This window comes from Cydia strobilella, chromosome 13 (assembly GCF_947568885.1).
Source record: "Cydia strobilella chromosome 13, ilCydStro3.1, whole genome shotgun sequence".
Taxonomy (NCBI): Eukaryota; Metazoa; Arthropoda; class Insecta; order Lepidoptera; family Tortricidae; genus Cydia; species Cydia strobilella.
The window spans coordinates 10,426,037-10,439,774 of NC_086053.1; the positions used below are offsets into that span (position 1 = coordinate 10,426,037).

The following is a 13,738-nucleotide window of genomic DNA, read 5'->3' on the forward strand; positions in this document are numbered from 1 at the left end:
CTCATTCCCGAACTAAAATAGTATATTTGTTAAAATTAATGCCGCAAATTTGCATATTGCGGTTTTGTTTGTGCAAATGAGTATTGTCTGCATGAAATGCATTCTGCAGGTTTACCCAAACAATATGACGGAGGGGTGCAAATAGCGGTAATCATTGATCTAGTTCCCAGCTCATCAAATCAACGTCTATTAGCAATTTGCCATTGTCCCAATTACTAATGGAGACAGTCTGCCGAATGACCCGCTGAATTTATAGGCGTTGTAATGATACTATGGCATGCTGCATACAACCGACATATATTGCTGCAATTACATTTACGGATATTGTACCATTTATAACACACACACTATGTTAGGCGTGGTAATAACAGTTTTCCTTCAATAATTTTTTTCACACAAAATAGGTAGTACATTATGATACAAGTACGAAAAATAGGAAATTCGTAACGAGTGGCGATAAATTAAACCACGACCGAAGGGAGAGTTGGAAATCGAGACGAGTTGCGAATTACCTATTCGCACATATCGTAGAACGTTTTACAGTTAAGTCTGTGCAGTTAAGTACATATGGCCCTTTAAATTTTCGACATAGTTACGTAATGTGCTTTTTATCGCACTAGTGTGGTAAAGTAGCATCATATGTAGTGTAAAATAGTATTTTGCATTGTGCAAATGCTCAGTTTAAAAATTAAAATATTATCGGCTAAATAGGTTAAAGTTTAATTACATTACTTATACATTTTATTTTATCTATGACTACACTTTATACATTACATAGGTAATTGAACGAAGGGGTTCAAAGTACACCAAAGCTTTTACATTGCTTTATGCAATATTATAATTCCATATATGCGACTTATTTTACCTATGATAGAACTTGGATTATAAGGCGGCAAATTTAAAATGTAGGCACGAAGGATTGGCTTCCTATAGAAAATTTGAATTTCGCGCCTTTTTCTACTGACAAAGTGGGTGTGTTTCAGTATATATATTCTTAGGGCCACTTGCACCTTCCCACTAACCCGGGGTTAACCGGTAAAACGGTTAACCCAGTGTCAAATTGTACTGGTAACCGTGGTAACTCCAGGTTTAACCGGTTAACCCCGGGTTAGTGAATGGTGCAAGTGCCCCTTAGAATCATTATTTAAAAATAGATAATCGGTAAAAACTGGTTTTGGGCAGCCCTTTTAACTACAGAATAGATCCTTGAAAGAAACCGTGTCGGTCAGTCAGTGACCAGCGCGGGAATTTTCTCGTAAGTCGAATATAATATATACCTACCTAAATATTTATTTAATCTTTATTACACAAGAGAAAACCCCTACCCTACAGTCCAAAAAGGCGGACTAATGCCACGTGGCATTTTCTACCAGTATATTGAGTCAAAAATAAATTGGATTGGTCAATGGTTATGTACATTTACATGCATAACTGATCTCATCGAGTTTCAAGTTTCATTATGATTGTAAACTTGTCACCGTAGACCGAGTAACGAGGTCGAGGTTTTGATAATATCAGAGTAGTAATAGTAACTACCACTTACGTAAGTAGGTACTATGCCGCCTATTAAAATCTGATTTACTTGAACATGACTTCAACGAAGGTGTGGTTACTGTGGTTTTGTTGTTATGTCATCGTAGTGGATATATTCTCTTAATTTGATCATAACAAGCCAAACTAAGAAAACAATCAACTGTTGTCAAATTTTTTGTCTGTTCAGTTCATCGCTAGAATGTGCAAGAGCAACAAAGAGGTAAATAGTCGAAATTTTCGATTTTCGCGAAAAGTGTGACCGAGGCCGAGCACATGATTGACACAACAGTATCTCGCCGCGAGATAGACTACCCGTCTTTTACTAACTGTGTGAATTAAAGGGGGACGGGTAGTCTATGTCGCGGCGAGATACTCTCGCGCCAATCATGTGCTAGCCCGGATGGTTGACTGGTAGAGAATATTTTTATTGTGCAATAAAGTTAAAATAGCAAATAAAAGTGAAAGGCCATCAGACGGGACAATTTTATAATATAAATTATCAGTTTTTAATTGAGTGGTGTGAACGCAAAAATGAAATTGGCATGCCGATCTCACTTCATTACAATAGATTGATGTGGCCAATCAAATCAGGTACAGACGCAAAATTGTCAATTTTCAACGTTAGTTTGGGAGCGATTTTTTAATTTCGAGCGCTCGGTTGTCTCCATGAATCTAAAATTGGTGACTGAATTGTGTACGTGTGGACTCTGTGGACGCTAGATGAGATTGACGCCAATTTACTAATTTCTGATCAAATTGTCAATTTGATTGTCTGGACTGGCCTTAAGTCGCCTATTCAATCATGTGTCTTCTTGTATATTTTATCCTTATATTAGCCCACTGCATTGTAAATTAACCAACCGTCCGAGTTAAGCGGGGTAGAGTATAGGGATCAATGGAGATCAGTGAGATGGTAATATAATGCTACTAATTGGGCACCAAACTTGTGTAATTGTGCTCGACGGAATGTGCATAGTTATTTTCGCTCATATCCGCCCTAACCACAGGACTGCTGGACAACTGAACCACTGAAACGAAATAGTTTTCCCGGCGATGCCCATTCTTATCACTGTTTATTTATTCTGCGTTACAGCCGCGCATTTTTGTAATTTCCTCCGGCCAGAAACTCGGCCTTTTAAACATGGAGTCGTAGCACGGTACGCTTATCACCATGCCTGTCACGTTCTAACAAGTATGTGAGTGCGAAAGTGACGGACTTAGTGATAGGGGAAACCATGCTGCGCGGGCTGGACGAAATAAAACTTGAAAGGAAAACAATTATTTTCTCAAACATACTCCAAAATGTATGCGTTAATGTCACGAAATGAAGACACGAAGTTGCTCATTTGTATGAAACGTAAATTAATTGTCCGCTGCTCTAACTTTTTAAATTTGCTCACTAAGATTAGACTGACAAAGGAAATATTACATACAGCTAACGACCACTCTCTGTAAGCATACTTGCGACATTAAAAAAAAAATATTTATAAGCGGTTAAACATGCTAAAAAAAACCAAAAAAAAAACAAAAAAATATTTATGGGGCTGTATCTCCTAAACCATGCGTCGTAGCGCAAAAATAATCAAATTTTCGTTCCCCTCTAGGTGACCCTTAATTTATATTTGAAAAAAAAAAACAAAAAATCTTTGTAGGGCTGTATTTCCTAAACCATGCGTCGTGGCGCAAAAATAAGAAAATTTTCGTTCCCCTCTAGCTGACCCTTAATTTATATTTAAACAAAAAAAAAACAAAAAAAACTTTATTTGGCTGTATCTCATAAAACATGCGTCGTATCGTAAAAATAAAGTAAATTTTCGTTCCCCTCTAGGTGACCCTAGAAAGAATAAAAAAGAAACAAAAACAAAAAAAAACTATTTTTTTTCTTTTTTTTTCTCTATCTAAACCGTGTGTCGTAGCGCAAAAATAATCAAATTTTTGTTCCTCCTCGATACTCCACGCACTGAATAACCTATCACATTACGACATGAAACAATCATCATCATCATCATCATGTTTGTATTATTATTTCATTGCATGTTTGAGAAAAGCACTATACATACCTCGGCGTGAAAAGGGGTTGGCGGCCTCATAACTATCCTATCTATTCTATTCGGCCGGCAACCCCTTACTTCACGGCCTCTGTAGTAATGTACTATTTCCTCAACATCTCACTCGGGTTTAGCGGATAAGAAAATATATTATTTTGCAGGTATAACTAAAAATAAGAATAACGAGTAATTCCGGCCATTATCAAGAGAAAGGAATTTCAATTCTTGGACGTTATGTTATAAAGAGGAAAAATAGCCAAAGGTGAAATACCCACAACACAACACTGTGAAATTATCCTATAAGTCTTATGATACTTAATTTACCGTCATCTCAGATTATGGCTAAACGTTTAACTGAGACCTTGTATAGGTCATTTAATCCACCGAATTTTTCGATATAACCCCAGCTTTGTGAGATAAGCCTTTGAATCGAAGGGTTACATAAAATAAAGGCCACAGTAACGCAGCGTACTATGTCGGCGAACAACACGCGAATGCGAAGCAAAGCGATGCGGCGCGGGGTGAATCAATCCTTTGATACCTATAGAAGTATCCTAATACGTGGGTGATATATTTGCGAACGCGAACGCCGTGGGCACTGGGCCCGCCGCGCCGCTTGGCTTCGCGTTCGCGAGTTGTTCGCTTACGTAAGACGCAGCGTAATCCCTCTTGGGTATGCTGTAAGAAATAGGATTTCAAGCTTTCCTAAACTTTGTGATACCTCCAGGGATTTTCGCGGGGAGAAATGATTTTGGTTGGCGGATCATATGGCTGATGGACGTGATCCGAGTCCAGTTTATTGTAAGCGAGGTAAATGCCAATCATATACTCTTGTACTAAATAAAATGTTGACTAAGAAAAGAAATACTTTCTATTTTAATAAATTATGTATTAGGTATGTACTACGAGTAGCAAGTAGCAAATGAATTTTCAAAAAAAACAACTAGGTACGGTCAACCAATTTCATTTCTAGGCCACTACAGAACCTTGTCACTGTCACTTGTCACTTGTATATAATCACTCAAAAAGCGCTGTCGTAGAAGATAAACAAATTGATTCATTATGACATTACTTTAAATTACCTCCAACTATGAGGTAACTAATAACATTTAACTGATTTAACATAATAACTACTACACAATATAACATGGGTAAATTAATTTATTTGCATCATTAATTGATAAAAGTTATAGTTAATATATTTTTCGTATTAGTGTCATCCCGTGATTATAACATCGACTGTATTATAGTCATATAATAGTGACTACCAGATGATATAGTGTGAATAACACTGAAAGTTTTTAGAATGGGCCACTTGGATTATCATATAACAAAAAGGAGAGATCTTGTAAAAACTTTCAGTTTGCCCCTCGTAGTTAATCGGTGTCCGCGGTCCATGATGTACCTAGGTTAGAGATTAAGTGCTAGTGTAGTTACCCGGTAGCCGGTGGTGTTGGCGGTGTCCGCGGGCAGCGCGAGTAGGAATGGCAACAGCAGCGCGCTCGACATGCGCCGCGAGCCGCCCATCTCCGCACACCATCCGCGCAACCCGCCTGGAACAATAATAATTTAATTACAGTTACAGTTATAAGCACCCCTTTATCTCGTTTTTATGACCTCCTTTAAATCACTAAGTTAGGAAGTTATACCATTTATTTTCTCTAATTAAATCTAAGCATATGTCATATACTTATTTGGCTGTCTAGAAAACAGATGATATGATGAAAACTATTAAATGAACGAAAATAGCAATTGTTAAGCCTAAATTGTGATTTCTATACAAGATAGATTAAGTTTTTATTTTTATATGATACTTTAAGCTATATGCATTACCTAGTATTAGCACAATATCAAAACTTCAGCGTAGGAAGATGTTAATTAAAAATTGGAATTGTCTCAACTGACTCCACAAGACAGGCCTAGTCTAGTGTGGAGATCATAGGTTAATAAAACAATGTATAATTTTTTGGTAAATAAACTTTTTTTTTTTTTAAGTTGCGAACTGTTACGTGTCATTAAATTTATATTTTTGTCAATTAGTACATAAAATAAAGAATGACCCGGGCTGGCTTGGTCTGTCTGTTCACGTCATGGTTTTTAATTTTAGTAAGTACTAGTATGACTCGTATCAATTGTCGTACCGAGTTTAGTGTGAAGCAAGGGGCGGGATGAATAATTTTCATGAAATTGGTCAAACATTTGCTTACGTTGCCGTTGTTTCATCGTAAGTATTGATACAAGCTTTGTTCTGTTTCTCAGAATTTGTCATAAATATTAGAGCGAGATCATCAAACTTTAGTTTAAAGCAATATTTCTTAGTAAAATAAACTAATGATTCCTTTTTTCCGCAGTCCTGTACTAGTAGATTGCTGAGAGATAATGCGAAGCTTCATAAAAATAGTGCAAACAACGCAGCGATTGGATTGCGCAACTTTTATCCCCTAGGGCGGAAATTGTTCCTATAATCGAACTAAACCTGGGAACTCAATCAAAGCCCCCGGTCGCTCTTTTTCATTGCGTTTATATACTAAACAATTATATATTGTCTTTGTTATGGATTCCTAGAGCGGATTGTACAAGATTTCAAGCGACGGTTATTCACAAACCTAAAATACGATAGGATATTAGGCAACAAATTTGAAAACACAAGGGAGGTAAGGGAAATACGACCAAAAATGTTATCGAAATTGGGATATCAATATGAAGGGATTTAAATGAAAGCTTAGCAAGCAATTTTATTGCATGAAAAGTCACTTTTCATGCAATAATTGCTTGCTAAGCTTTACCAAAGTACTTACATAAATATTGTTGATGCTCGTAGACAGTTAAATAATTTTAGCCAATTATATACGTTACAGTAAAAATAAACTGGCGCTTTGGCAACATCTGAATTTCGGATACAACAGGTAGGAACTTCCAGTATTCGATTTAGTTAGGTGTCGTACGATGTTCGTGCCAAGTGAGTTAATGGAATTTCGCATCAACTATAAGCACTTGTACCTAGATAGGGATTTGAATGTGTATTAGAGAGGTTAAAATTATTTGCATGAGACTATATTTTATGAAACAGTTCCGTTACATACCGAAATATTAGTAACGCACAACCTTTAAGCAGTTGAAGTAGGAGCTTGCAATTTCAAACATACCTACTTATATTCATAAAAATTTGTGAAGCTTCACTATACAAAAGACGTACCTATTCCACAATCTATTCTGAACCTTTATAGACTATTTACCTAAGGCCCACTTGCACCATCCCACTAACTCGGGGTTAACCGGTTAAACCGTTGACCCAGTGTCAAATTGTACTGGTAACCATGGTAACTCCAGGTTTACCACTAACCTGTAGTGCAAAACATTCCGAGATAAAAATCGACGGTGGACATGGGGTTGAATTTTTTAACTGGCTTCAAATATTTCAAATCGTCCTCCTTTAGGGTTCCGTAGCCACAATGGCAAAAACGGAACCCTTATAATTTCGCCATGTCCGTCTGTCTGTCTGTGTTTTCTTTTACCCCGCCTAACTTTTTCCTCTCAAGAATTTCATTATTGATACAAGTTTTTTTACGCTTACTGTAACTTTCTTGTCAGCAGTCATTTATTACTCATTGCTACGATCATAACAATACACATAAGTACTGGCTAAGTAAGTAATACACTAACATATTAACGAAATAACACGTCAAGTTACATAAAAGCTCCTAAAAACATATCTCACCAACTTTATTTTCAATATCTGCTACGGTTATTAGGTAGTTTATCCAGTAAGTACATTTTAAGTAGATATTTTGCATTTTAAGAATAAATAACTGTCCTTTTATTTAAGCTTTTTTGTCTAATTTCTTCAGAAACTCTTCCGGACAAACACAAATGCACTGCGGAACTAACTTTAAGCTCACCTCCGCTTACTTAATTACGAAGGTGTAATTATGAAAGACCAGAAATTGCACAAGAGGCCAAGGCAGCTAACAAATCGTGGGAACTCAGCACATTAAATGTTTGCATTGGACTGGACTCATTGGAGTATAGGCGTATCGCGTACCTAAGTTTCCACCGGGCATCGTTCCAACAAAGTTCAGGTCGTGTATTCTCAGTGCGAATTCTTACACAAACCAGTATAAAATAATCTCTAGACCTGTAACAACTATACGGAGTCTAAAAACGATTTTTAACTGGTGCAAACTAGCGATCACCTCGCAGGCGTTCAGAAGGAAGTTTGCAATGATACCACAGTCGCTCCAGATACGTCCAAGCCACTGCTGTATCAGTAAATGCCTTGTTTCAACAATTTCCAGCTCCAGATAGGCTGAGATTCACTGATAAGTGCTTTCTTTACCCCCTGTAGACAAGCTAGTATTACTTATGTAGGTACGAACATTATATTTTGTGCACGTAGGTACCAATACTGCCAATGTGTCGCCGCTGCAGTGAACTGTTTATTACATTAATTGCTAAAGATTTCAACAGATGGCGCTAGCGTTTCGTTTCCTATCGTAAAGTTCATATCATGCAGTTCTACAACGCGCCATCGAGCCATACAACTTTCAAACAGTCTCACTGTTATCGAAATATTTACATAGGTACTTATTTATATTATTGGTGCAGTATTTCTTTAACAGAGGATGTATTGATATACCCCACTCTCTGCAAGTTAACTCCCGTAACTCTATCCTCTTTCAACTTAGTATTTTTTATTAAGAAACTAGCGACCCGCCCCGGCTTCGCACGGGTAACACAAAACCTTAATAATGTTCCCTTTTTTCTTGATGATTACTAGCAAACCTCTCAAAGGAATTCCCTTAACTTATCAACAGTAAATTGATAAGGGAACAAAGGGATTCTAAAACATTTTTCATTTCCCTTCTTCGTTTGTTTTCATTCGTCTTGAACTGTATTTTAAGAAAGGTGAATGAATTAAGAAGTGAAATAAAACTATGAAAACGGATTATTTGAAACGTCGGGATGTATTATAAATTCAATATACGCGATATAATCCGTTTTCATAGTTTTATTTCATGAGTAACTATCGCGGTAACCGAAGACAATATTATGAATTAAGAAGTGCCTCAGAAGTTTATTCACGAATGATTTTTATAAAATGTAAAAACAAATTTTGTTAAATTACTTCGGTAATAAAGTGCCGTCGAAAGTAACTGTAACTTAAGTACGGCGCACTATCAAAGTGGAAAAATTAAATCGCTAAGAATTTGTTAAGGGTATGTACCTATGTAACACTGATCAACACATGAAACGCGGAATGCCTGTGATTGGTTGGACTAAAGCAAAGGGGGCGCAGGACTTTTTGATGGGGTTGGTGTTATTATGACACCTATTTTTTATGATGCTATCGTATAGAAGACGCTAAAATAAGCAAGTTTTGTAGAAAAAACTTTTTCTCTAAAATCAAAAATGGCCGAGATATTGGACCTGAAAGTTGAGCCGATTTTTAGGACAGAAAAAGTTCGATGGGTGTTGTTGTCATTATGACCCCTATTTTTTATGATGCTATCGTATAGAAGACGCTAAAATAAGCATGTTTGGAACAGTAAATTTAAGTAACAGAGACAAGATAGGTGCGACGACGAGCGAAGCGAGGAGGAGTGTGTTAGGTTGAACGCGATGATCGCGATCAAACAGAGCGCGAAGCCGAGCGAGCGAAGCGAGCGTGCCGCGGCAGCGGCAGGCCAGCGCCAGAACAGATGTTATTGTACCTACTAAAAAAATTCTAAGTCTTTTTTTGCACCCCCTTTGCTTTGCCAATTTTGAAGTCTATTATCTCGGTCATTTTTGATTTTAGAGAAAAAGTTTTTTCTATAAAACATGCTTATTTTAGCGTCTTCTATACGATAGCATCATAAAAAATAGGGGTCATAATGACAACAACACCCATCGAACTTTTTCTGTCCTAAAAATCGGCTCAACTTTCAGGTCTAATATCTCGGCCATTTTTGATTTTAGAGAAAAAGTTTTTTCTACAAAACATGCTTATTTTAGCGTTTCGAATGAAATTTTTTTAAGTGTTTTATGATTCCTGTTTAATTTTCACTTTTGGTCAAAAAATTTCTAAGTCCTTATATTGCGCCCCCTTTGCTTTAGGCGGACCCTGTGATTATCGGTATCGTTTGTAGAGGCCATTATAGTGGCTAGAGACAGACCAAGATAACTCTGCAAGAGTTTTTATACCACAGACGTGCAAGTTGTATTATTTTAAACGTCAAACTTCTACGAAATTAAAACGTTTAAATAATGAGTTGCTTGCCGACCGCCATCTTCTGATATCGAGTCGTGATTATTTTTTTGTTTTTGCTCATTAACGTAATAAAATGATGTGGAAGTGTGCGGATAATGAAGAATTAATCTAGATACGAGTTTATCCACCGTTCTGGCGTCAACGCCAAGTAGCTCCACGCGGTTCTTGTATAGTCCTGCTATCGCTTTACAAGAGTTAATAACCGTACACCGTACAATATTCGTCTACATTATAGCTCCTTATACCTCAACACTGGCTAACTGAAAAAGCCATTTATAAAAAAAACTAAACTGTTAATAATACTTGCACGTCTGTACTATAAAAATCGCTGCAGAGTTATCTTGGTCTTACTCTAGATTTTATTTAGTAGGTATTCGGAGATGTTTTCGGGGCTGTACTTAATTGCAAACGTTAATTATTCTGCTCCTCGAATTTAACTACTTTTGGTTTAAGTCGAAGTTTAACATGCCTCATTCATTCAATGATTAACATTAAATTTAATTAAATGAACCATTGATGAACATAAATCGCGTAACATTGACATAAATTTAGCTTAACAGGAAATGTCAATCGCAGTTTTGCGTGAATGAAAATACTGAACGTTAATATCGCACAGCTTAATTAATTGCTTGAATAATATAATATATATACTGGATGGAAACCAGATATCCGTAAATTCATTGAATTACAACGTAATTCTTGCTTCAATTACAGTTAAAGCACCAAAATTATTTTAAGCCGGCGGCGCCGAATATCATGAAACTATAGTGATGTACCAATATATATTTTGAAATTTTTCGAAATATTCGCTTGTTCCTTAAAGTGTGTAGGTATTAGTAATATTTATTCATGTTTAAACATTGCGTAAAATTACAAGAGCACTAAAGACTTGAAGTAGAAACCTAAAAGTGAAGTCAAAATATATCACCATCATAATGCGAGTGTGTGAAATGTATGCATACTGGAATGTAGGCCTCGACTATGATTGTTTAAACTTAGCTTTAGTTGTAAGTTTAGTTATTTGCATGCCAGATGCTGGTGAAATATGTGTTACTTATGTATAATATTGTCTGACCACCTTTTGTACCATATTTCATGCAAAATAAAGTTATTTGTATTTGTATTTGACAAAATAATCGGCTTTACTACGATTCATAAAACTCTTCTTCTAGGCTAAGGTAAAAAAAAGGTTCGGCAATTCAAGATTAATATAAAATCAACGGTCCCAATTAGATATTAAGTGAGTCAAGATCTTTTCTTAACGTTACTACATTATATTTAACGTTTCAGAATATACCACCAGTGGGCTAGGCCGGCACTAACAACGCTCCTGCAAACAATGGACCTTTTACTGGATGCCAAAGGGCGTTTATTGGAAATGGCAGGGCTGCCGCTCTATTTACGTCCGTGGTTTCATGATTTATTGACATTCTATCACGTTAGAATGAACCTTAAATTATATTAGAAGTTTCAATAGCCACGACTTTACGGTTTCAGAGTGATGAAAAGAAGCCTTGCGCTGTAGAGTAGAGCAATTTTACATTAGCTATACCTACTATATCATTGAGTAGTGAGTACGAATACGAATAATTAAAAAAAAAAAAACATAATATTGTCTTCGGTTACCGCCACAGTTACTCGTAAAATAAAACTATGAAATCGGATTATATCGCGTACAACCTACAAACGAATCAAGTTTATTTATAAATCTCTACTCAAGAGAGTAGGTATTTTTCAAAATATTTTAAGGTGTAATGTGTAATGAATGATAAATTGTATTAGGTACTTACATCTTGGCGTTTCTATTGGATTCGACGTTAGATCCTATATTCTCCCTAGATCGAATTTCTCAACTCGTTTGCAGAGACAATAGATTCCCGTTGAATTAATATTCCGTTCCCAATTCTCTGATAAATTGATTCTGTCACTTCCTATCTTTAAGTAATTATTAAAATACAAAACGGGAGCTATTGATCTTTGACGAAATTCTACCTCTAAAATAATTTCTGCTGTCATGTTCCAATTTCCTATTTTTAGTTTGTCAAAGGACTGTCTTATTTTAAACATAGACAGAAAGAATCATACTTATCTTTGTCTTACACTAGTACTAGCACCCAAAAGAAAAGGATAAGTATAGTTATGTTTTGTTATTATTTACTGACAATTATGTTTGACCAACTATATTCAAAATACGTTTTACATTATAGTTACGGTTACATTAGTTTGTAGATAGATGTAACTCAACATACATTGAGTGTAATTCGATAATGTTTTAAAGTTATACAAAACAGTGTTTCTTTCCGTCAATAGGTGATAAAATAAGTACTTAACCTGCTCTCAAATTTTCACGAGAATTGGTCAAGAAATGCGACCTGCAGAGGAGAACATCCGGACATACGAAGGCATTTATGCCCAAGCTAAAACGGAGACCTTCGCTAACGCTCGGTTAATAAGAACTAAAAAATAACAATAGAACTAATTATATAATTTTAAGAATAAGAATACGTTCGACTTTAGCTGAGCACGAGCAGATAACATTGGTTCTGTTACGTTACTGTCTACAAAGTCTTCCGCTATATCCTTAAGTTACGGTGACGACGCATCACATAAAACACACCAAGTTTACGTTTGGCTTTATATCTTCTATTTGGCCCTCTACGCGGCTAACACTTATTTGATCCCATAAAACATACGAGATTATCTTACTCGTATTTGGACCGTTATGCGACAGTGATTTTGATGTGATAATAATTTTATTCTTAAAATGCGAGTTGAAAATAAACGTGGTTGAAATACTTTTCTGCTTCATGAATTCTCCGTGTTTTGTAAAACAATAATTGATCCAGTTGCACTTGAAGACACATCGCTTTTGCCTGCCCGGGACACGGTGTAACGGCTTTTTCCATGACTTTCTACTTCCCACTTAGCCTAATCTCTCTAAAACTCATCTTACATGCATTTCTACGGTTAAAGCCTTTTACTAAACTCAGCCTTAGGTTTTGTATCCCCAAAGCACCTGCGTTTAACGATACTAAGTATTAAGCTCCGTTGACTAACCGGAGGATGATTATGATTTAACAATATGTCACGGTTTTGAGTTTGAAAATCGCTCACGCTGATTAATGCAAACAAAATGAAATGAAAATCGTGCGTGAGATGCATAGACCTAGCATTACATAGACCAGCTATACGCGTGCGCCCGTAAGGGATAGACATAGATGACGTCATAAACGTGGGGATACCATATTGGTAAAAATTACCCGAATATTAATGTCATGTAGGTGCTTATTATTATTATAATAAGCACCTACATGACATTGATCCTTTTCACACTTCCCTGTCTAGTCTTAGAATGAAACTTAGACATAAGTTGTTTTAATATGTCAAGTATAAATATAAATAAGTAAATGTATAAATGTAACTTTCCGGCTTTCCGGTAGGACAACCGTAGGCTCATGTTTTTCTTTTATCTCCTTTTTATCTTTGCTGTTTAGTGTGTATGTTAACATTATGTACTTACTAATGAACCTCCAGGTCTGTTTTCTTAAGTATGTTAAGTACATTTGTACTTCAAACCCATTTGTATATGTGACTGTTTGTGTTCTAAATAAAGTAAAAAAATAAAAAAAATATTTGATATCACGTTGGGGCGATTACCCTGGAGGCAAAGTTAGCTTGTTTGACGGTATTAAAAAATTGTTAAATAAAATTTCAATGGGCCGTTCTTTTTAGGCGTATGAACAATGAAATACCTCCTATAATTCGCGCAGGTGGTACAAAACTAAACATGTTTAGTAAATAAAACGTAAAATAAAATGTATTATGGGTTTTAATTTAAAGAAATCACAAATCGCAATCACACCAATTAATGTACACAACATTTAATCTTCACAACATTTGTTTATTT

General features: G+C 35.9%; 1 protein-coding gene across 1 annotated transcript in view; it reads right to left on the minus strand.

Annotated features, from left to right (window-relative positions):
- LOC134746651 (probable G-protein coupled receptor CG31760) overlaps positions 1 to 13,738 on the minus strand; it is a 105,491-nt gene that overhangs the window by 14,822 nt on the left and 76,931 nt on the right. The window contains exon 3 of the mRNA XM_063681152.1: positions 5,019 to 5,134. Within this exon, the coding sequence (XP_063537222.1) occupies positions 5,019 to 5,108 (90 nt within the window). The 5' untranslated portion in view covers positions 5,109 to 5,134. The remainder of the gene's footprint in view (positions 1 to 5,018; positions 5,135 to 13,738) is intronic.